The 23701-nt window shown below is 42.2% G+C and overlaps 1 protein-coding gene across 2 annotated transcripts in view; it reads left to right on the top strand.

Annotated features, from left to right (window-relative positions):
- fam184ab (family with sequence similarity 184 member Ab) overlaps positions 1 to 23389 on the top strand; it is a 129586-nt gene extending 106197 nt beyond the window's left edge. The window contains exons 17-22 of one of the 2 annotated variants that reach the window (XM_079572015.1): positions 110 to 294; positions 8851 to 8997; positions 15287 to 15404; positions 15498 to 15602; positions 18668 to 18921; positions 21736 to 23389. In XM_079572015.1, the coding sequence (XP_079428141.1) occupies positions 110 to 294; positions 8851 to 8997; positions 15287 to 15404; positions 15498 to 15602; positions 18668 to 18921; positions 21736 to 21820 (894 nt within the window). In that variant the 3' untranslated portion in view covers positions 21821 to 23389. The remainder of the gene's footprint in view (positions 1 to 109; positions 295 to 8850; positions 8998 to 15286; positions 15405 to 15497; positions 15603 to 18667; positions 18922 to 21735) is intronic. The other variant, XM_079572016.1, reaches the window with a different exon arrangement.
- Positions 23390 to 23701: the final 312 nt, after the last annotated feature.

The following is a 23701-nucleotide window of genomic DNA, read 5'->3' as shown; positions in this document are numbered from 1 at the left end:
GGCCCGCGTCCATCAGCGAAAACAGCGAGCTCATGAATGAAAGAGGCTGCTCTTTAGTATCGTGCCATAACATTTTCTCAAGCTGTGAACTTCCTGTGATTGTCCGCAGGAGCGTGAGATGAAGGGTCGGATCTCCGAGCTGCAGGAGGAGGTGTCCCGGAGAAAGAGCCACATAGCCCAGCTGGACCATCAAATCCACACGCTCAACGAGAACATCAGCTCCCTCACCAAAGAGCTGGAGATCAAGGGCAAAGAGGTGCTCAAGATCCGCAGCGAGGCCAACCAGCAGATCAGGTACGGTCGGCCAACACACGGAAACCAGGGCTCTGATTTGACTCGTGAAGTGTATCCTAGTTTTAATCCAAGACTTTTGATTCACAAAGCAAAGAGCTACCGTATTTTCCAGACTATAAGTCGCTCTGGAGTATAAGTCGCACCAGCCTTGGCAACTTCCTGGGCATGGAGGCGTAACTGCTCTGTTTTACAAGCCTCTCCCGGCATCACTTTGTTCAAGCTGTCATTTGCGAACCCGTTCCTCTAGCTGTGGCTTTTAGCCCCCGATTAGCTTTTTTTGTTTTCTTCATTGCAGTAAGACTAACCTCTGCTTTTCGCCAGTCCCTCACAAGTTTCTCGCTCACTCCAAACTTTCTTTCTGCTGCTTGATGACCGATGACCAAGCCTAGAGCGCCCTCTAGCGGCTGCCAGTGTGAAAATAACAAGCACATGAAATTACATATTTTGATATTTAAGTCGCATCTGAGTGTAAGTTGCACCCCCAGCCAAACTATGAAAAAGAGTGCGACTTTTAGTCTGGAAAATACGGTATTTGAAATAGAGAATGTGTTATGAATACTGGAAGATACACAGTGTACAAGGTTCAATGTGTGAGTCAGAAGTGTGCACATGAGTCGCCGGTCGTATTTATCATCGCAGTGTAAGCTGGCAACGAAACAGTGGAATACATTATCACTGACTTATATTAGCATTGACACGGCTGTGGACAGTAATGCATTAAAATCATAGTTTAGTCAGTCTCTTACAGTTACAGTTGTTAAGGTTCATAATTTTAGACATGAACTTCCTTTCTAGGGCTGCACGATTCGAACCTCTTAAAGCAGAACTAACTCATGCCCCTAGAGGCCATAAGCGCCACTGTAGGTGCCGTAGCATGTACGTTTTTTTATTTTAATAATCTACTCTATTAATTGTCTGTGAGAGTAGAGAGAAAAGACAGAAAAGACAAAGGGAGAGAAAAAAGTAATATTTTTTTCTCTCAAACTAACCCGCAGTTAGCTTTGGACTGCACTTAGTTAAGGCGAGAAAGCCTAATAACGATTTTTCAAACAGATATTGCGATTCGATTTTAATAAAATACCTGTCCCTCCAGGATTTTGCGATGTTGCGATCACAACTACTAACGCAAAGCAAACTCGGTGCAGCTTTGCAACTTTTCCAAAAACCCACAACTTTCCCTCAACTATTCCAATAATCCGCAATTTTCTTGACCATTTCTGTTCGGTTTAATCCATTTGAGTTGTTATAGTTTGACATTGTGAAAGTCCAAACTCTGGCTGATAGTTTTAGCATGGTTTCGTACTTATCTTTCGAATATTGCTTCGGACTACAGCAGGCATCGTTTTGGGCTATATTTTCACATTCACTTTAAATACGTGCCAAGGGAAAGTGATTTTGCAGAACAAGCTCAGAAACCAGGGAATACAGTTTGAGGCTGAACTAAGCGCCGAGAAAAGTGCACAAGCATCATAAATATTTTATAAGTAGATACAGTCAGTGTGTGCAATACTGTGCTGGAAATGAGGAAACAAACTTCAAAGACGTGCAGTAGCTTTTACCAACACATAAAATACCTTTATCTCCCTGTAAACCCACTCTCAAATCACACCTAATTAGTATTATCATCATCGATATCATTGTCTTTTTGTATTCTTTGATTAGGGAAGCAATTATTTTTACAGCAACCTCGAAATAGATTTGGCAAATTTGAACTTGATTTGGTAAACAAATATACAAAAAAACAATAATGGACTGATCTCTTCATGATTACAATTATCTCTAGCGTATTTTGCCATAAAAACACAGAGCTTGCGTTGTCCAGTTGTTGTTTTCTTCCTTTATTTTAGTTGTGTTATAGTGTTCTGTGTGTGGTCAAATCTGTGCGAAAGTCTCTGTATTAGGGATGGGACGAATAAATAATTTGCATCGATACACGGATTTGCGCATTAGAGATGCGGGTGCATCGGCAGAGAAGCCACAGATCGATGCAGTCCAGAGGATAAACACAAGATGCATCAGATTTCACGTACACATATCGGTTTTTATGCTGCAAAGCCAGTTGGGACTGCACACGTCATTTGCGTACATGACTCTTCCAATGAGGAGCGCGTGCGTAGTCGGGTTGGCTCGCAACGCGAAATAGGAAGCCAAACACAGATGAGTATTCCAAACATGGCTAAAATCAGCCATCTTCTTTTGGAATTACATCCATATACAAAAGAGTCCAAAAATCCACTTCTGCTCTGCATTTGAGTCAGGTGGGAGAACACGTGAAACTGCGCTGAGAGACAGAGGGAGCCATCAGCATAACCATGTGTGCTTTTATGTGCGCAGAACAAATGTGGAAATAATTCACACAACCTCCTTTTTCTTTTAATTTTAACAACACTCATCATAGATTAAGTAAGGATTAAACAACGAGGAGCCGTGCATTCGACGGTTATAATGCACTTCGCGGAGTAACCGCTGCGCGTCGTGGTGTTCTTGACTCCGCGTCGTGCATTATAACCGTCGAATGCACGGCTCCTCGTTGTTTAATCCTTACTTGTCCCCGAGATGCATCGTGATAATGGCCTAAATCAAATCGTATCGTGGCAGGTGTATCGAGAAGCTAATCGCATCGGACAGAGGCCTAAGATTCCCATCCCTAGATAGATTTGTCACATTTTTGTTATGTTTTCATTCTCTTTTTCGTTTTTGTTTTTCTGACACATTTTTTACTGCGTTTTCACTGCTTTTTTGCAGCATTTCGGCCACATTTTGTTTTTTATGTGTGATGATCAAGCCACAAAAAAATGACCAAAACATATCAAAAAAGCAACAAAATTGTAATGAAAACACAACCAAAAAGGATGAAACTGTATCAAGGAAGAAGCTTAGATTAGTTTTGTAGGTCTTAGCTTTCAAATGAGGCGTTACACTGTCATGCTCAACTGGAGAAAATGCACTCGGTTTTATCTAAATCACCATGTTTCTACTCTTCTTAGATGTTTTCTCTTCTCCAGACCAAACAACGATTTCCGTTGATTCGATTAGTCACATGTATCCCTTGTGGGGCCACTTCGGAATGGCCCCTGGGAGCATTTACCCTCTCTTAACCATCTGTCTATCTTTATACAGTATAGCCCGGTTGAACCATATGGTTAGAACCAGCTCCACTCCCGACTGTTAGTGTCTAAAATGACTCCCCGCAGCCCGCTATGATAAACGACCACTCCAGTAACTCTTCAGCTCTAAGTCATGGCAGGTCTCAAGTTGACATTTAATTACCATCTCCCCCTCGCTCCCCGCATATTACGGTCTCTGCGGAGCCCCTGCCATCTTTATAGTACAACTTCTAATATATTCACGTTACGCAATGCTCCCGATGAAAGAGAAAAACCCCATGTCAAGAGCGGATTGATTAGGAGGCGTGAAGGTTATTTGGGGTAACGGCAAAAAAGAATCTATAATCGTGTTGTTCCCCGCGGCGCGTTATGAATTTTTTATCGCGCCGCGCGGCTAATCTGGCCCAACTTCTTATTAGAATTCATCAGAAGCTGCCCATTCGAAAAAGCTCCCCGTGCGCGTCTGCTATAGTGACACTTGCGCTGTGATTTGGCGCGCCTTTATGTCAGTAGTCTCTCTCCTCTTCTTCTTCTTCGGTGCTTTTTGCGCTAGCGGGCTCCAGCGCGGCACATTTTCCCTACTGTTACGTAAGCGCTCGTCTGATTCCAGGGTTAAAAATAGTCAGATACATAAATAACAGGGAAATGGGAGAGAGAGAGAGAGAGAGAGAGCGAGAGTGTGGATGATGGCCTAGTCAGAGCATGCATGGAGGCAGGCGGGTTTCGGTGCACTGCTCCGTCAATGGGTTCTTCTTCAATGAAAGTTGATCAGTGCCACGTATTTATTCTATTGTATCTGGGGTCACCACAGCTAAATGACCCTATGGTAAAAGTGTGAAGGTTCCTCCACAAACATTGACCCCACCTCAGAGAACTAAGCAACTTTTGTCCCGAGAAGCCACAAGCGCCACTGCAGCTCTTGTGGAATGTTGCATTTGTTTTTTACTCATTAATTGTCCAGTAATGAGAGAAAATACTACACTGACAGAAAAGACAAAGCGGGAGGGAGATATTGTACAATTACACAATGGAGATATTTTTTCCCGCTCAAACTTGGCTGTAAATACTGTTAAAGTGGCGCTCGCCCACAGTTAGCTCTGCCCGTTAGCCTGTTAGCTTCTTCTGAGTGTGATGAACCAAATAACAACGTTTTGCAAAATGTTCATCAACAAACCGAAAGCTGTGGGCAGAATACAGTCAGGACTTGCCTGTACTGATATTTAACATAGTCTCTTGGTTTGATCATTTAACTGTCAAAAACAAAGCTAAACTTGGCAGAGTTGTTAAACAGGGCAGTAAAATAACAGGCCAAGAACAAACCAGTTTATCTCAGCATTACAGTAAAGCAGTGCGTCGTGTCTGTATTAAGATCACAGATGACGATAGCCACCCATTGTCCCATCACTTTGAGCTCCTTCCATCAGGGCAGAGATACAGGCTTCCTTGTGCCAAGAAAAATGTGTTCAGGAATTCTTTTGTTCCCTTTGCCATCAAGGAGCTGAATAAGTTGTATTAAGTATTAATATTAAGTATTAATGACGTTCAGCCAGTCTATTCCTTTTTCCTTTCCTTAATGAAGTGTACCTGCTGCTACTGTGTCTGCAGTGAACTGATTTTATAATGAACTGATTTTATTATGTACATTGCTGGGCAAATGTATTAGAATGTATGAGCAAGCCAAAGGCAAATTTCTGCCATCATTTTGCATGGTAGACAATAAAGTTTTTTCTATTCTATTCTATTCTGTACCATGCCATAAACCTCAGAAATGCCAAAAGTGATTTTGTAGACGACTGAGAGCAGCAAGGGGGATTATTTCCATTAGTGTGTATTGGGGCTTCCGGGTCGAAGGCAGGGAAAGTTGCAAGTGTGGTTTTCTGGCCGTAGACACCGGGGGAGATGGAAGACCACCCCCCCAATCATCCCATTAACACTTGTATTACCCTCAGAGGGACTACAAAAAGCATTTATTAAGGTAAAAAAGTGACTTAGCTCTGCTTTAAGGGACTATATACTATCTACCCCCTGCTTTAGGACTGAAAAAGGGCATTATTTAGTTTAGTAGTAATTATCGTTCAGTCATTGTTCTTTTACTGCTTCCTTTCAGGGATTTGTTTGTAGCTTGAGCTTAGGTACTTTGGTCTTGAGGGGGTTACCTCTTGGATACGAATAGATCTCTTGGATTTCTTGGTTTTCCTGACCGAAATCCTGACTTAAGATCTGGAAAGAGAGACCAATTTAGCAACGGCGTTTCAAAGCTGGGTCAAACGCACACATTTTCCTACTTTGTCTACGGATCAGTCTTTTTATTTTTTTACCAGAACATAAATATATATAATAAAAGATGGGTGATGAGTAAGCCCCAGTTCCCTCCTCGGAATATTGAACTTTCCCTCTTCCTGTGTGACTAATATTTTACAAGATAGTTTATAGTTCATTAATGGAGTGCCCCTTGAGACATGCCATCTCATTTTCGCGGGGGTCCATAAAAAAAAAAGAATGATAAGATTTAAAAAAGAAAATGAGCTTTTTTTCCCCTCTTCGTTGTAAAATTACCTCTTCACTTCAAATTAACAGACACTTAAAGAATTAGCCATTTTGATCCTATAAAAACAAACAACAAAAGTTTTAAACAGGCAGGGGCATGCTTAATTAACGACTTTATACTTCCTACGCTCCTATAGGTGCTTTAGTTCATGAATATTTTTATGCATCTCACATTTATAGGAACAGCGCAGTGAAAAACCCCAGCCGTCACTTCCCACGTCTCCCTTATATTCCTCTAATACAGTAATTACATTTGCGCTGTGTTATCACACAATTACGCGCCAGAACTCACTCTATGCATCCTGCCAGTATTTATCTGAACAATCCATTACGTTCACTTCTCCCCAGAGCCACGTCTGTTCCCCGCGATTAGGAGGATGAGGAAAACTCTGTCCATTTCTCACATAAATACTACTTACCTCTGAAACAGGAGGGCAGCGCAGTCAACACTGTGATGCGGGATTTTAGTTTAATCTTGAGTGTGTTCCCATTTTAGGTTTGAGCGAGAGGAAATTTAGTTGGTAACCTGTTACAACTAGAGAAATATGTAGTCATTTACTCATTCATCGATTTACTTTTATTGATAAGAAGCAACTAAATCACCTAAAACAATTATATATATAGATGCGGGGACAAAACCAAGTGACCCCGATGTTACATAAAAAAGTCCATACACCTTAAAGGAATAGGCCACCGTTTTTACATACTAAGATATGTTCTTACCTCACTTTAGCCGTGTTAATATATCCCCGTCTGGTCTTTGTCCGCGCGCTCTGTCACGCAAACGGAGCACATACGCAGCCTCTCCCACATGTCACATAGCTCCGAAAAAGCTCACGATAGAAGCTACCAAGCTCTTCCACGTGTTCCCTATTTAAATAAAGTTACGTGAAGTGTTTTCATGCGAAGTATATTTACCCAGAAATGTAGCATGTCGATTTTATAAGCAAATAAAAAGGGGGACTATATTGTGAGGCGTAATGATACGAGGAGCACAGCGTCCGCGTAGTAACTCCTAAAGACTTCCCCCGCTCACTTCTGTCAATAACCTTTAGGAGTTACTGCGCGGACGTTTTACTCCTCGTATCATTACGCCTCACAATATAGTCCCCCTTTTTATTTGCTTATAAAATCGACATGCTACATTTCTGGGTAAATATACTTCGCATGAAAACACTTCACGTAACTTTATTTAAATAGGGAACACGTGGAAGAGCTTGGTAGCTTCTATCGTGAGCTTTTTCGGAGCTATGTGACATGTGGGAGAGGCTGCGTATGTGCTCCGTTTGCGTGACAGAGCGCACGGACAAAGACCAGACGGGGATATATTAACACGTCTAAAGTGAGGTAAGAACATATCTTAGTATGTAAAAACGGTGGCCTATTCCTTTAACCGTTCACTTGTCCTGATCAGCTCTGCTTTATAAAAAAAAAAGGACTCTGAAGCAAGTGGTTAAGTTTCTTAGCCTTCCTCTGCTTCCTCCTCTGTACGTCCCTGTTCCCCAAAATGCAAAATGGAGTTTTATTGACACAAAAATCGTGTGCATTATGTGTAGAGCGTGTCGCACACTTCTCTAGCACTAGGAACCTTTTTAGCTTCATTTATCGACAAACTTGCTTCCTAATAGCATTTATATAACTTCTTTGTTTTGTTGCAGTGGAAGTGCGAGCTGACAGGCAAACTGCTGACAGCATTAGCGATGAGCGCGGATAAGATATTATTGACATGGGTGCTATTATAGGTACTGCTTATCAGTCTGGGTTCTCATCGATTCCAAATGCATTTGAAGTGCAGATAATGAGCCTGGTTTATAGCAGCGCCTTCTGTTTTTATCCCGGTGACTTAGAGCAGATTAGGAGCTATAAGCTTTGCCTATGTTGTAATGTGGCCATATTTCGCTTGATTCCATGCTGTGGATTTTACCTCGTATTGGCGGGAACAATGTTGTTAGAGAAACAGAATCTCAATGTAAAAGAAAGTACGCATTAAAGCTGCCCCATCAGTAGGTGTAGTAGCTAACCCTGCTCTGCCCCCCAAACGACATGGACATTTTGAGGGGGTTTTCAGGTCGCTCAGATTTGATCCGTTTATAAGGTCATTATCTTTTGTAAACTTTTGTAAGTATGCTAAGTTATCTAGCATCTAGCGAGGAAATGTGGGAATGCAACGATTCCCGGTGCTGGCAAAATGGAATAGCTGGGGGCGGCTTTAAACAGTAGCTTATTACTTATACCAGTGTGAATTCTTCCTGTCATAAGACCTTAAAATGCTTTTCTATGTTTTTAAGTCAACAAGGCTTCATCAAACTATGTTCTGATCATTTCAGTACTCTAATTGCATCAACTATGAGTATTTCTTACTCATAGTTACTTATTTGGTTTATTAGCTTAAAACTAAGTAACGTGTTTACCTTAATAAATCCTTTTCGTAGTCCCTCTGGGGGTAATACAAGTGTTAATGGGATGATTGGAGGGTCTTTCATCTCCCCCGGTATCTCTGGCACAATATCAATATCAACTTTCCGTGCTCCGGGTCGGAGGCGCAATACGCACTAATAGAATCACGAAGAAAAAGCTAACAGGCTAACAGGCAAAGCTAACTGCGGGCTAGTGCCACTTAAACAGTATTTACAGCCAAGTTTGAGTGAAAAAAATGATCTTCATTGTGTAATTGGCTGCACAATATCCCTCACTCCCTTTGTCTTTTCTGTCAGCATGGTATTTACAATTAATAAGTAAAAAATCGCAAAATGCTACAATACCTGCAGTGACGCTTATGGCCTCTAGGGGCATGAGTTAGTTCTGCTTTAATATACACTGCTGCAAGGCAAGCATAGGTGATTATAGACAACATAATGGACCAATGCTTTTCTAACTTTTCTTTCTTTTGTTTTGTTTGCAGGGGCCACGAGCAGGAGCTGTTGAAGCGGCACGAGCGCGAGTTGTCCGAGCTGACGATGGGGCACAGCAGAGACACGCAGAACATGTTATCGGACTTCAACAAAGCCCAGGAAGTGCTCAAAGACAAAATCTCGGCTCTCCAAATCCTGTAAGCGCCAAACATTATCTCCCTCTCCCATTCACTCGACAATCACACCCAAACGATGCCTTTCAACCTCTGCCTCACCTCATGCTTTATTCATCAAGGCACTTTTCTGAGCAGGTGGTTCGCCGTAAATAGGGATGTTTAGTATTATTTCCTCGCAATCATTTCGCTTGCATCAGACGGTATAGACAGCTGTGCCAAATAGGTCGGGCCCAATGACGAAACTGAGTCCCCATCAAAGCAAGCGACAAAGAATGAAGCTCGATTCACTGTGGGGAAGGTTTGTATACAGGAGTTTCAAAAGACACATTACTAGCGTGCTTGGTCTGTAGCGCTTTTCATGTTGCCATATTTATTTCTACCGCTCTATATTTGACTGAAAAAAAAGTTCCAAAAGTTCATGATTTCCTTTTGAATCATAGGAACACACCCGGACAGGCACTCGGCACTTCTTGTACATAGTTCTGAGGCACTGACAGACTTTTGAGCAACGCGTCGTCACACTGCGCACCTGTTGTCTCACGGAAACATCAATTTTACAGTTGTCTGCGGAGGCTGAAGTGCTCACAAAGTTTCTTTGAAGTTTGCATCGTGAATATTGCTAAAGAGCTTTGACCTTTTAGATTTTGGTCAGGTATATGCGGGTGGTGCTGATATCAAAGTCATGGTATTTTCTGTGATCATTCCTGTAGCGGTTTTTCTTTACTTTGAGTTTGAAGCTCCAGCATCCTCTGATGACCAATCACAGATAAAAGACTGATGCAAACTCGCTGTAAAGGCTATACCATAGCTGTGGTGATAGTGGGTGATGAACTGTGGCAGCTTTTCAGTCATGCAGAATGACCTCTTGATTGCATTTTAACCAAACCCGCCCTCAACAAATCCCGCTGTAATGAGGCTAAATACCTCAAGGTTACGCTTGCCATGGAGCTATAGGCTGCAGTGAGCTGAAAACGTCTGGGTGCAGCAGAAGTGGTGGATGTAGTGATTCATTAGTAATAGGAACATGCCTTTTATCCCTGCAGCGTTTGCAATATTTATGACGTGGATATATCTTGCAGTACGGGTAGTGTCGGCCACCTCGGCTGCATTAATGTATTCGAATGTAAAGTTTGAATGTAAAAAGTTAAAAAGTACACGGTGGGCTTGTATATTTAAGAGAAAGAAAATCTGCAGTACTGGGCATGGGCGCTGCCAAGGAAGTGTGAGTAATGAGTTGCATCAGAAAAAAGTCCAAGAAGAAGCCGGACGGAGCATATGGTGCTCAGTAAACTGTTTGTGAGGGACGTCCAGACAGACAGAGAACGATCTCCCCCTGAGCTGACCTGTTTTTAAGACCGACTGCAACAAGAGAGCGAAGCGCCACCTGCTGGACTTGAACCACAGCAGCGTGCACTACATAAGGCCACGGATATTCTATTGGAAATGCCTCCTGTTTGTTAAGTAGGGACGCACTGCAGATCAGGGGGAATTCATGAGGTCTCCAGCCCTTTTTTTTTCCCCCACCCATGAGCTACTTTTACAAAATCGAAAAGGACAGAGAGCTGCTTATTGTCAGCCTCTTAGCCAAAGTGTATGTCGAGCTAAATGTTTGCAGGAGCCCTTTTGACAATGTCCTTTGTTTTCCCCCGTTGCTTCAAGGAGTTAATGAAAGGTTACCGTGCAAATTGATATTTCATCTGAGGTTAATTAAAATACATTCACGGCCCCTTGCCCTATCGACCCGAATGTTTGAGACGACTTTTCCGGGACCGATCGTTGCTTTCTTTTTTTTCCTCCCCCATGCGTTCTTTGTCTTCCTCCATAAAATTGCCTTCACCCCCAGAGATGATCTGCCTCTTTCCATCTAATTACCCCCATCGCCGATCCATCTCGAACCAGCTCCTCCCGAACTAATTAATCTTTATGTGGCGACGGCGCCCCCCCCTTCTCCCCGGACTCCTCACGCCAAAACGCTTTTCCTACTTAAACCTCATTCATATTCAGCAGCGGCGCATCCAGCCGTTCCCGCGTCTGCGCCCGATCGCACATTAACGCTCAGATTAAATAAGACTTGTTGGATGCAGGGCCGACATTTTAGGAGACACGAAAGAGCGATTTGCGTTCAAAGGGAAACAGATGGTACGTTCCCTGGCAAGAGAAGAGCGCAAGAACAGGAGCGGAGCGAAGGGAAGGGCGTCCATGCTGGAAATTAATTACGATTCGGTCTTTGTAGTGGCAAACTCGTAACGTAACGGCTTTGTTATTGCGGAGATAGGCCGCAGTGATGGGAGCCGGGGTGTGATTAGCGCTATCTGCAGGTTGGACGTTGGGTTTAATCGGGTGTTGCGTGGCGTTATCGGTGACCTCGGTACAGGGAGGGTCAAATTGCCACTGCCTAATGGTTGAGATAATGAACTGTGCGGAGATTGAAGCGGTTTGTTCTTTGACTTTGGATACGCAGTTGGAACACTTCTTTGTAGTCTTTCCAATTAGTGTACACTGTTTTGTGTAATGATTTGGCAAAGGAAAGCGGGTTCCGAGCCTAATCTTCTTTCTTTATTCAAACAAGATTAGCCCAAAATGCGCACACGACTAGTTTGGGATTTTTGTTCCTCATTCAGTGTCTGTTGTTGTAGTTAAAGCCCTGCTGCGTAGCACGTAGAGTCATTTTGTTACTGGGGTTGTATTGATGGAAAAAACGAGGATGTCGACGTCCTGACTTTGCTACACAGAACAACTTGTGATAACCATGTTCAACTTTAAGATCACAAAAATGTTTTCATGTGAACTTGCCTTTGTCCATTCAAATGCACCCCTTGCCCTTGAAGCTGTGTAAACTCTCTCTTTACGGTAACTAAGCCCTTGCCTGAACCAAGGTTTTTCCAGAAGTCTATACTTTCTCTTATTGAAATAACTGGCCTCTTGAGCAGGCTGTGTCCACTTCAAAGAACTGGGTTTGAATGGATGGACGTCGAGGTTTTGGCCTTTGCTCGCCAAAGCAGCAGCGAATGTGCTTTTAAAACTGTTTCACTTTAACTGAACAAAGGATCAATGCTAACACACTTTGGGGGGGAAATAATGAGTTTTCTGCATTGTCTTCTGGAACACACGACTCTTCCTACTCCCTCCAAACAAATGGAGGAAAGCCATGGTTATAAACATGATGCTTTCGATGCATTGACCCTGACAGTTGTTTTTCTGCGTCAGTGAATCTGGGCTTATTGTCACTCTTGACTGAAGCGGCGCCACTCGAGCGTTCACTGTTGGACAGCCAGTATCTCCGGCGTACGACTGCGGGGAAAAGATGCAGCTTAAGATCCAAATAGCATTCTCTCCTGTGAAACAGAATTAAATATCATTGTATTGTTGGAGTCCCCCGTGCAGTTGTTAATAGCTGAAGTCGGACGTGCACTCCATGATAATGATGCCTTGAGGACCACGATGCAAAACAAACAGCAGAAAACTCCCCTTTATTTTGTGCCAAACAAATGAATAAATTATGGGGTTTAGATGAGTGCAACGTGCTTGGACTGCGACACTCGTTTGGTCCTAAAGATTCAGATTTTTTCACACTAATGAAATACTATATACAGTATTCTGCATTAGTCACTACCTAATTTTGTCTGGTATTACAGATAGATACATGAATTAGATAGATGGTTATTCATTGGAAAGTAGGCTAGTTTTTACACAACATTTTAATCATGGTGGTTCCATAATGTAATGTGGGATGTTTTAGTTTTGACATTGAATTAATGGCTTTGATATCACTCTTCAGATGGTGGCTCAACAATATGAAGCACATAGCTACTTTCTCAATTTTGCTTTGACTCTCCATACGCCCATTATAATGATCATAATAATGGCTTGTACACTTTGCTTGTATTTACAAGCCTGTGTTTCCAAGTTTCTTAAAGCGCTACACTGTAGTTTATTCATTCACACCAAACTCAGTGGTGGTAAGCTGCTCCAAAAACATGCTGGTCAGGTTGGCCCACAATAGCAGCGCGCTCAGTCCCAGCGGCTCAGGAGTAATGCAACACCTCAACACAATTTCATTGTACAATTGTACAATGACAAGCACTTACTTACTTACTATTGTAGCCACCTGAGGTGGACTGACGGAAGTGAGGCTGCCAATCTGCGCTCTTCAGCCCCTCCGACCACCACCACTCACTCACTCACTCACTCACTCACTCACTCACTCACTCACTCACTCACTCACTCACTCACTCACTCACTCACTCACTCACTCATTCTGGTGTATTGTACATGTTTTTTAAGTAGGGGGAACCGGAGTCCCCACAGCCACGAGAACATGATAACTCCACACAGAAAGGCCCGTGACTATGAAGCACAAGCACTAACCGCTGCGCCACCATGCCGCCCAGAATTAAAAAGTGCATTTGGCGTCAGGTGATAGTGGGGCAATAATGAACAAAGCGGGTGACCAGGTGTCACATGGATTTATTTACAAATTGGTAGTTTGATGTGTGATCCATGGTGAAAATATCTTTGTAGGCTACCTCTTACTGATGCCATACTTCTAAGTGCTTAATGAGAAACTAAACATGTTCGGGGTAATAGAAAGATCAGATCAGTTACGTTTCCTATTTGAAACTCTTTTCAGTGAAGTTTAGCTTCAGCTTGACAGTTCATTTGAAAGTCACATCACATTTGGAAGAGTTTATAGTGAAACACAGGGGCCGCAGCAGAAGGCAGTGCAGATAACTGGAGCCGTTCGCCGACACATCTGTCACTGTCAGACTGAGACCGTCGAGTCTCCGAGACAAACCAAATGACAAGTCATCTTTTTTCAGCAGCTATTAAAGGTCAGACACTTCCCAAAAATACCACGGACACCCCTGTTCAGTTGAAGCCAAGTCAAATGTCGGTCATAGCTGGTTCCTTGTGATGGAAATCAAAATGTTTTCGTGTCAGTGGCTCTCACTGCGACATGGCCTGACTTTCTGCATCTCAAAAGGAAATGAAAGCTTGAGGCCACAGAACGGCAAGATTCAACCAAACAAAGACAGACTGATGGTCAAACAGGAACCTACTATCCAGCTAAAGAGCAACGTAAACATGCTTTAATCTGCATAGTAATGTTGCAATATCCATTACTCACACCAGCTTCTGTATCAGCTGAAAGTGTAGGTGTAGTAAGAGACACCATCCAGTGGCCAGATTCCAGATTGCAGCTCTAACTCTGGGTAGAAGCTAGCCTGGCTAACGCCAGACTAAAATCACAAGTGATATTTAGTCTGGGGACCACCAATTCATTTTCTCGTAGGCTGAGGTGTAGTTTACGATCGTCCATAGCCGTTTATTGGGCGCTACGAATGTCTATCATGTGTCTGCACGTGGCCACAGCCAATCGTATCATTGTATCCGATGACGTATCCGCTGTAAACTTTTGAGCTAAACTATGTAGAACACGGCCTAAAGCTTGATTGAAAAATACCATCGCGTCTGCTGCTGTCATGTTGGATCCGTAAATAAACTTTTTATTTTTTATCCGTAACTAAACTACAAGCTTCCATATATCGAATAGCGCGTCATCGTTTTGCCGTCCCTCCTCGTTCTGTGATTGGTTCCCAAATCCATGCGAAAATTTCGGCCATGGTCCCCAGGCTGCTGTGCAGTTCGAAATGATTCGAGCGCACACAGCAGCATGGCGCTAGCCAGGTTAGGTAGAAGCAGCAATGGTTTCCCAATGCAAGCAGCACTTTTAACTTATACATAAGTAAAACTACACAGATGTTGTTGAAACATTTCCTGCTAAACGTCCACCTTTCAGAGTAGTTAGACAGTTTAAACCTCACACCTTGGGATAAATCTCAGAAATTGCCATTTGCAGAACTCGCCTCAGTGCCAATTAATCTTCAAATTAAGAAAAGAAAAAAAAAAAACGCTTATTCCCGTTGGCACCTTTTACAAAAGTCCCACTGTGGCCTGTGATCGCTTGAACAGTTTTTATGTCTGATATCAGAAGCTGTAAAATGAAGTTTTATCTGACTTATCTTCTCTCAGGGCGGTGTGAAACAAGTGGGCGGCCATTCATTCAGGAAACTCTCATAACTCCCGAAGTCAAACAACCGCTTGAATTTTTAGCGATGCTGTGGATTTGTAATAGTGATAAAAGATGGAATATAACTCAAGTTGATTAGAAAAAGGAAATACATGCAATTTAAGTTGATGTTCATGGTTTGTAAAGGAAATGGAACAAGACAACTGAGAGCAATCATGATCATCAATCATTTCATGGAGTAAGGATTGCCCTTTTTTCCCCCCCTCTTGTGTGTCTCAGATTGGAGGCGACTGAGGATAAGTTCAGGAACCGCGAGAGCCGCCCTGAAGATCTGCAGGTCATCGCTGAGCTCAAAGACATGGTTTCAGAAAGAGAATCGCTGGTCAAAAAGCTGGTGGTGAGTATCTTTTATACATCGCCGTTATACGTAAATCCTCTGGTTGACAAGTCTTCAATAGTAGCCGTGTGCTGACGCGTGCCTATCCTTCAGGACGACAAAAAGTTCTATCAGCTGGAGTTGGTGAACAGAGAGACGAACTTCAACAAAGTGTTTAACGCCAGTCCAAACGTAGGAGTCATCAACCCGCTCATCAAGGTAGGTCCAAATTCTGCTCTCATGCTAATAACCGAGAAACGCTGAGTCGCAGAGCCAAACGCTGGCAAAGTCCACCACGTCGCATTCACATCAGCCATGAGCTTTAGACATTGCATTGTTGATAATATTTGCCTATTGCTTCTTCGATTTCGACAATATAGCCATACCATGTTATCAAAAACATTACTGGAGCTGGTTTCGAGCCACTCGCACATCTTTGAGTAATCTTTCAATCTTCCTCACAGTCCATTTTTTTTTCCCCTTTATTGAAACACCTGCACAGTGAAGGGGAGCAAGAGGAGCTGATGGGGGTGGGAGGAGCTTGGGGATAATTTGCTTGAATAACCTAACCATAAAGTGAAAGTACTCTTGAGTCATTCATTTATACTCAGAGTACCCCCTAATGCTAGGGTCCTACCAAAATTTGAACATAGATTATTCAGTGTTTAGTAGAGTGTTATGTTCAAAATACTCTCAAAAAGTCAAACATTTTTTCTGAAAAACATAATGAAGCAGAACTATGTAACTCATGCCCCTAGAGGCCATAAGCCCCACTGCACGTGCCGTAGCATGTTGCGTTTTTTTACTCATTAATTGTCCGTGGGACTAAATACTACGCTGACAGAAAAGACAAAGGGAGAGAGGGATATTGTACATCCAATTACACAATGGAGATATTTTTCTTCACTCAGACATGGCTGTAAATACTGTTTAAGTGGCGCTAGTCCGCAGTTTTGCCCATTAGCCTGTTAGTTTCCTCTTCGTGATTCTATTAGTGTGTATTGCGCCTCCGATCCGGTGCAGGCAAAGTTGCAAGGGGTTTTTTTTGGCCAGAGACACTAGGGGGAGATGAAAGACCCCCCAATCATCCCATTAACACTTGTATTACCCCCAGAAGGACTACGAAAAGGATTTATTAAGGTAAACAAGTTCCTTAGTACTGCTTTTAAACTAACTTTTCTTTGAAAATAGTATTGAAATGTTACTGTTTCACCTTTTTTTTCATCTGAGGCAATTCCAAGAACCCTTTCCAATTACCCCCAGGTCCCGTATCCCTGGTTGGGAAACACTGGTGTAAGAATGCGATAAAGACGTGAAAGATGAGATTATTACCAAATACCTGCAAAAAGCTTTGCACCCCCTCTTTATCTAAGATATTAGCTTTATATGAGTAGGGGATTTTACAATATAGGCTATTGTCTGATCTTTTCTAACTGAAAAAAGCCGATATCTGCGTGACAGGAAGTGATAGTGACTTCCCGATGAAAATTGGTTAGCTACATGTTTGTAGAAATAGAAGTTTCACTAAGCCTCAGTCAGTATGGACATGCTGCTTGTCATTTTGAAGCACAGCAGAATTCAATAACAGAGTTAGTTTTAACCTTGGCAATTTCTAGTTTAGATCGCCACGCAATATGCCGTGGCTAGCAACAGTATGCTAATGCTAATGGCAGCCAGCTAATGCTAGAGGCAACTTATCAAAGCTGGGACAGAAACTATGATTGAATCACCGAAAGTAATAAATAGAATTGGTGGCCAAGTATTTCTATGTTTTTGCAGGATTATTGACCAGACATTTGGAAAAAATAGAAAAATATTGGTCAAAAATATCGGCCAAGCATATCGGCATCGGCCAATAAAAATCCCCAAAAGTCGGCTTTGACCTTAGAAAAACCTAATTACCAGAGAAGTGCTCAAAATTGTTATTGAATCACTAAAGCTAAAATAAGTTCAAGATATTTTATGAAAAGCAGTAATTAAAAAGGTTGGTGGCCTTCCCGAGATAAAGGCACGTGAACTCGAAAAAGGATCACAGAGCAGTAGTTAAAATATTAGAAGCCCTTTTTCCCGAGACGAGGTTCACGGATAGAAGAAAGAGGACATGACGTTTAATTTGCCTCATAATAAGCCTCAAATATTTAGAAGCTCTAAAACATCTTCCTTTAGTCAGTATTTCTGTCGAAGGGGGAAAAAATACCTCTCAAGGACGACTAATGGAGGAGTAGTACAAAGAGTTGAAGGTTTGTCTCTGTCGATGCCTGCGAGTTTAAAATGTTGACAGCAATTAAAGCAGCTCAAGTGTTACAACTGAAGTTCAATGCAATGTCTAAACAAGTCGAGGGCTGAATGTGAACACAAGCTTGACATGTTTAGCTCCGTCAAATATGTTGAATATAAAAATTTAACGGCCTTAGACAAACTCCTCTTTACTCGGATCGGATTCCAAAACTCATCACTTATTTGGAGTGTGGACAAGTTGTGCGGTTCATTTCATCTCCACCAACGCCGATCTCTGTGTCTATTTGCGATACTCTTGTACATTCTTCTAATTGAATTCATCAGTGTTTGTTCAGCCCTTTGCCTTCCACGCCATCTCTCCTCATTTGAACCGCTCCGAGCGACCGGTGGCGGTGGCTGTGGCGGCGGCGGTGCGCTCGAGGACCGAGAGATAACTGGATTTTTGTTGCTCATTCATTCTGCTTCCGGCCACTTTCGAATGAATCTCCTACCGCTGTACCTTGACTTCATCTGTCTTTGATTTGTCCTTTTTTTCCCCTCCATGTGTTTGATTCAACCCAGTCTCTATGTTTCTGCAAATGATTAGCTGTAGAAGTTATAACACAAAATAGTCATTGTAATGAACATGTCAGACATAGAAGAAATGACAGACAGCTACAGAGATGAATTAAGAAGATGAATTTTAATGTGTCGACTTATGGGTTTCAGAATGTGTTAAGAACTCATTTAGTTTTGCACATAACATGCTAATAAATATATTTGTGGACAAAAAGAAAGAGATACACATATTTGACAAGAATGCCTCTGTCTCCTTGAGCTTGTCTCACTACCTGATATTGTCTGCATTATATTTTACATTTTGTACAACGTCTCAACTCTTCAACATCAATGTCAGTCGCCTCCGGTTGATTTGCAGAAACAAGTAGCAGTTACTTGGAGACTTGGTTGCCGCTGTTTGTACTTTGTTCATGTTTTGTTCCGTCCTCCCTCCTGCCTCCACGTTGACCCCGGTGCCACTCCTTTTTTTTTCTTTGTTTTCTGTGTAGCAAAAGCGAAAGAATGAGAAAACCTCCTCCTCCGTCACCCGATTGAGCAGCTCTTCTAATGTCAGGGGGCTGGAGGCTGCGGGTTTAGGTGTGGCCGGCACAGGGAGCGGGCCCCTCCCGCACCCGGCCCCGCCTCAGGCCCCCAGTGGCCGCCTAGACCCCCTCCCCAACTCCCCCCTGCACCACCTTGAGCTCAACTCCAACAAACCTCTGCCCCCGCCGACCCCTCCCACCGAAACCAAGAAGTTCATGAGGTGAGATGGGCCGCACCGGTCACTCCGCTGCAGCGCTCGGACTGAGCAATGACCCGCAGTAGACAAACGGTGGCCTGTAGACCAGGTCCACTTTGATATGCATTTTACTTAAGGACGTTTAGGACGCTTTTAAAATATTTATTGTTCGAATATTTAAGTGGTACAAACAACACACAATGCAAACCTTAGGAGTGCATAACGTTATATTGTATGCACTCACATTAGGCATAAGAAACTTTAGATTAATTTGACTTTCTACTAAAAGTTTGATGACTTTTCAGCGCATTGTCTGACTAAAAAATGTTTTGATAATGTTGAGCAGCGTTAACCCCAGACAGGAGTGAAGCCATATTTGAGGAAGCTAAAAAGGCTTGTTTCAGGTTAATATTTAAAGGAAGAGGCCACCGTTTTTACATACGGAGATATGTTCTTACCTTAGCTTTGACGAGTTCTTTAGGACCTGTCTGATCTTCACCCGTGCCTTCAGTCACGTAAACACAGCGCAGACGGCGTTGGCATTTAGCCTCTCCCCCTCTCCACTATAGCTCCAAAACAGGTCAAGATAGAAGCTATCAAGCTCTCCCACGTTTTCCCTATTTAAATATGGTTACGTGAAGTGTTCCACTACAAAGTATAATACACAAAACAACAACACAACAATGTGGATTTTCTAAGCGGATAAAAGGGGGAACTATAATATAAGGCGTAATAATACCAGGAGTAATTTGGCATCCGCACAGTAAAGTGAAGATTACTGCGCAGTAAAGTGAAGATTACTGCGCGGATTTCAAACTACTCCTGGTATTATTACGCCTTACATTATAGTCCCCCCTTTTATCCGCTTAGAAAATCCACATTGTTTAATTTTGTGTAGTTATACTTTGTAGTGGAACACTTCACGTAACCATATTTAAATAGGGAAAACGTGGAAGAGCTTGGTAGCTTCTATCTTGACCTGTTTTGGAGCTATAGAGGAGAGGGGGAGAGGCTAAATGCTAACGCCGTTTGCGCTGTGTTTACGTGACTGAAGGCACGGGCGAAGACCAGACAGGTCCTAAAGAACTCGTCAAAGCTAAGGTAAGAACATATCTCAGTATGTAAAAACGGTGGCCTATTCCTTTAAGATTGAAATGCACTTATTTGTACAAACGCTGTCGATATTTATTGATATTTAAATTTTTTACCAAATCTACACTTGCCACATAGTCTTGTTCACATGTGTGTGTGTTAATGTAAAGCAGTTGTCAAACGTGCTGTGCTCTTTCTGGGTCGTGTCTATGGGCGTTTGAACCTGCTCCGGCGCCGGCCCTCTCATAAACCACTAGCAGCTCGGGTGACCGCCTTTAAAACAGTTGGTAAAGGCCATTTCATTTGCAGTTTCAACCCAAAAGACGCACATGGGGTTAGTGAAATATAGGACACAAAATATTCCAACCAAACTTTTAAGTAGGTGGGACAGGCGGGGGAAAGGCCTAAATAGCTGCAGCTAAAGAGGAACAGGTGGTCACCCTATTGGCAGCATGTAATCATTTTCACGTTCCTTGTGAATTAAGAGCCTCTGAGTGCCTTAATGTGCTTGAAAAAAACAAATGATAATAAAGTTTATGACGGCGTTTTTAAATCCACGACACAGAAAGACATTCAGATACGCCCGCTGTGGTCCCACACTGTCACTGACGCTTCAAAGAATGGCCTGGGAATGCAAAGATTTCTGTCTATGTGTTTGTTTTTGTGCATGTGGCCTCTGTTGTTTTTCCTCCCATGTGATTTTTTTTTTAATTTTGTTTTTACATTGTTCATATCTGTCACATCTCCATCTGCCATCTCATGTAATTTCAGCATGTTGCACAAGCTTCTCCTCGACTCCAAACCGAACCCTATGTTTTCTGATCCATTCGAGGTGAAGATGAAAGGGGGAATTATATATTGTCTTACGGCATATGACGGTGGGGGGGGGGGGACTGTGGCTCTTGTGTGCTGCTGGCGTCTCTTTGAATAAAAAGCCGCTCGTTCTGAACACTGTGGTGTGTGGAGCATGTTGTGGTGACCGTGGGGCTGCTGCATGCTCTGCTGCTGCTGCTGCTGCTGCTGCTGCTGCTGCTCGACAGTGACGTGCTCTGTGACGGGCCTGCGACAGAGATGTTTTAATGCCTGTCGTCGGCACGCTGTAGTGAGGGTTCATCAAAAAGAGTGAAGCCTGACAGTATATATACGTAAACGTGTATGATGGCTGCTTAAAATATATCTATACAAACTCCCACACTCTCTGAGGCTGTTAGTAATCTGCACATTTCAACCCAATGGTCAGTGAGGATATACTGTGCATTTAAAATAGTATACGCCTTATAGTCTATGAAAGAAATAAAGTTACGAGTTTATTTGAACACAAAGGAACGCTGAAGTTTTGCAAAATGTGCATTGAAACAACTATAGCGAGTTCTGAAGGCTATGCTGCCCTCTTGTGGACAAAGTATTTGCTGTAGAAAGTACTACTGATACTACAGTCACTAAATAAGTAGTAAAACCTTCTCTTCAAAGAGCTACTTACATTATAACTATTGCTACTAAAAATATTACCGTTACAATAATTTTTTTGTTGCTTAAGTTGTAAAAAATGATAGTATAGTCAAAACGAACATATTCAATTGCTTTAGTTGTATTTACTGCATCATTGAGTTATTAAAACACTATTAATAATACATTTACCATTTTATTACCAGACTGGGTGATCATGTTGCCCCACACTCAGACCATGTGGACTGCTTTGTGTGCTCCTGTCTTCACCTGTATGCTCTGATATTGTATTGTGTATAGCCCTCCTGAGAGCAAGGACCCATCCAGCCTGGACTCCCCGGACGCCCAGCGCCAGGAATGGTTCGCTCAGTACTTTTCCTTTTGACCGACCACAGACCTGCAAAACACCAGGATTCAGCATGTCAACCAAATGAGAACAAAAACATTGAAAAAGAAAAAAATCACATAAAAAGAGCAAAATGTTCAAACTATTTGTTATTTCTTGTCATAGACAGGGTCTGGGTTCAGTTCACTTTGGGCTCAGTCGATAAGAGAAGGCAACACAGAGAACTTGATGTCATGAACTTTTATGAGGTTAATTGTTACGGAGGTGCAACTTCGGCTTGAAAATATGGCTATGTTTCTGCAACATATAAAACATTTAGCATTTATGTACAGTGATGTGTGAATGCAGCACATTGTCAAGCTGGCTGACAATGGCTAGAAGGATTTGTTTACATACTGCAGTTATTTATTTTGTTGTTGAAAACGGACCATGTCGTCATCAACGCAGTCCGTATAGCAATACCTATTCAATATATATATTTATATATATATATGTCAAAGTATGTTTCTTTTTATTAACAAAGAAAACTACAAATTAAAGTGACTTGCTGACATGAACTAATAAGGCTAAAGACTATATCTATATAGAAGAATATTGTATTTATGTATTCATTCTGACTTCTTATAGTGCCATCCGACATGGGTTGTGGGCAGAGTTGAACATATATTTCTACCTCAAATTTGAACTGAAAAGTGGCATCCTTTACTGCCGAAACACACTGTCGCGCCAGATTGAATTATACTAGACCTACTTGTAATGAATGTATAAAGATGTTTATTTTCTACTTTTGTGCCAAATACTGTCCAGTTTAGATGATTTTCTGTCCCATCATCATTAGTGAAATGGCCCTCCTGTTCAAGTCCTACTTGACTAGCCAGGATAAGGTTTATCAGGGCAGTTGGTGTCTGTACATTGGTTTCTCTGACCTTTTTTATTATTATTGTGTTGCTTCAGTCTTTTTATATTATTTGTCATATTGTCATGTTTTGCCCCTTATGTTTACTCATGTTTGACTGGACTTGAATAGAAAATGTGGCTGGGCTAACTGTATTTGCAGAAACATACGGTACTTCTATGGACTCTGGGGGGGTGGGGTTGTACGCTGCTGGTTGACTGAGGTAAAGCAGAACTGAGCCCAAACTCCTCACTCTCAGATCTGATTGTTTCTCTTTGATTGTTTCACTGTGGAAGAGTTGCTCTTGTAGTACAGTGACAATGATCATCAATGTTTATCAATGTTTATTTAACATTTTGATTTTGCTATCTCTTGGATTTAGATTACGATGCGTGGTCCATTCTCATGCTGCTAAATGCCATTGTTGGACTCCAGTAAGAAATGTATATCTAAAGAATTTAAACGGTAGGTTGTTGTGCTCTCTCATCCAGCGTCTTGGACTTGGGTTGACCTGGTAACCAGCCCGATGTCGCACATTGGGGCTGGTTTTAGGACGACACCATCACGACAAGTTTGTTACAGCTGCGCTAGACGTCTCAGCAGATTTTGTTAGAATTCAAACTGTTTGTATGGTTGTCTGTCTCAACACAGATATAATGATGTCTCACCAATTTTAAAAACAAAAATAGCATATTTTATATTTATATTATAATGTGTATGCTTAATAAAGAATTATTGTGACATTTCCAGTTTGTCTTGTCTGGTAATTTAAGGTCAGTGAAAAAGCAAAACGGAAGCAGTGGCCGACTTTCCTGGTTCTTACTGTCACTTTTATGAGCTGTATTTTATTCATGCTTTTATTATTGCCTGCTATTCTGCCATTGGCCCCAGAGGGGAACCCATTGTGCATGTTTTTTGTGGTAGGGGAAACGGGAGCACCTAGAGGAAACCTACACAGACACGAGGAGAACATGCAAACTCCACACTTAAAGGCCCCGTCCAGGTGGGGTACACACTTGCAAACA

This window comes from Gobius niger (genome assembly GCF_951799975.1).
Source record: "Gobius niger genome assembly, chromosome: 15".
Classification (NCBI taxonomy): domain Eukaryota; kingdom Metazoa; phylum Chordata; class Actinopteri; order Gobiiformes; family Gobiidae; genus Gobius; species Gobius niger.
The sequence above is the reverse complement of the archived record's forward strand: the minus strand, read 5'-3'. Positions and strand labels throughout refer to the sequence as shown.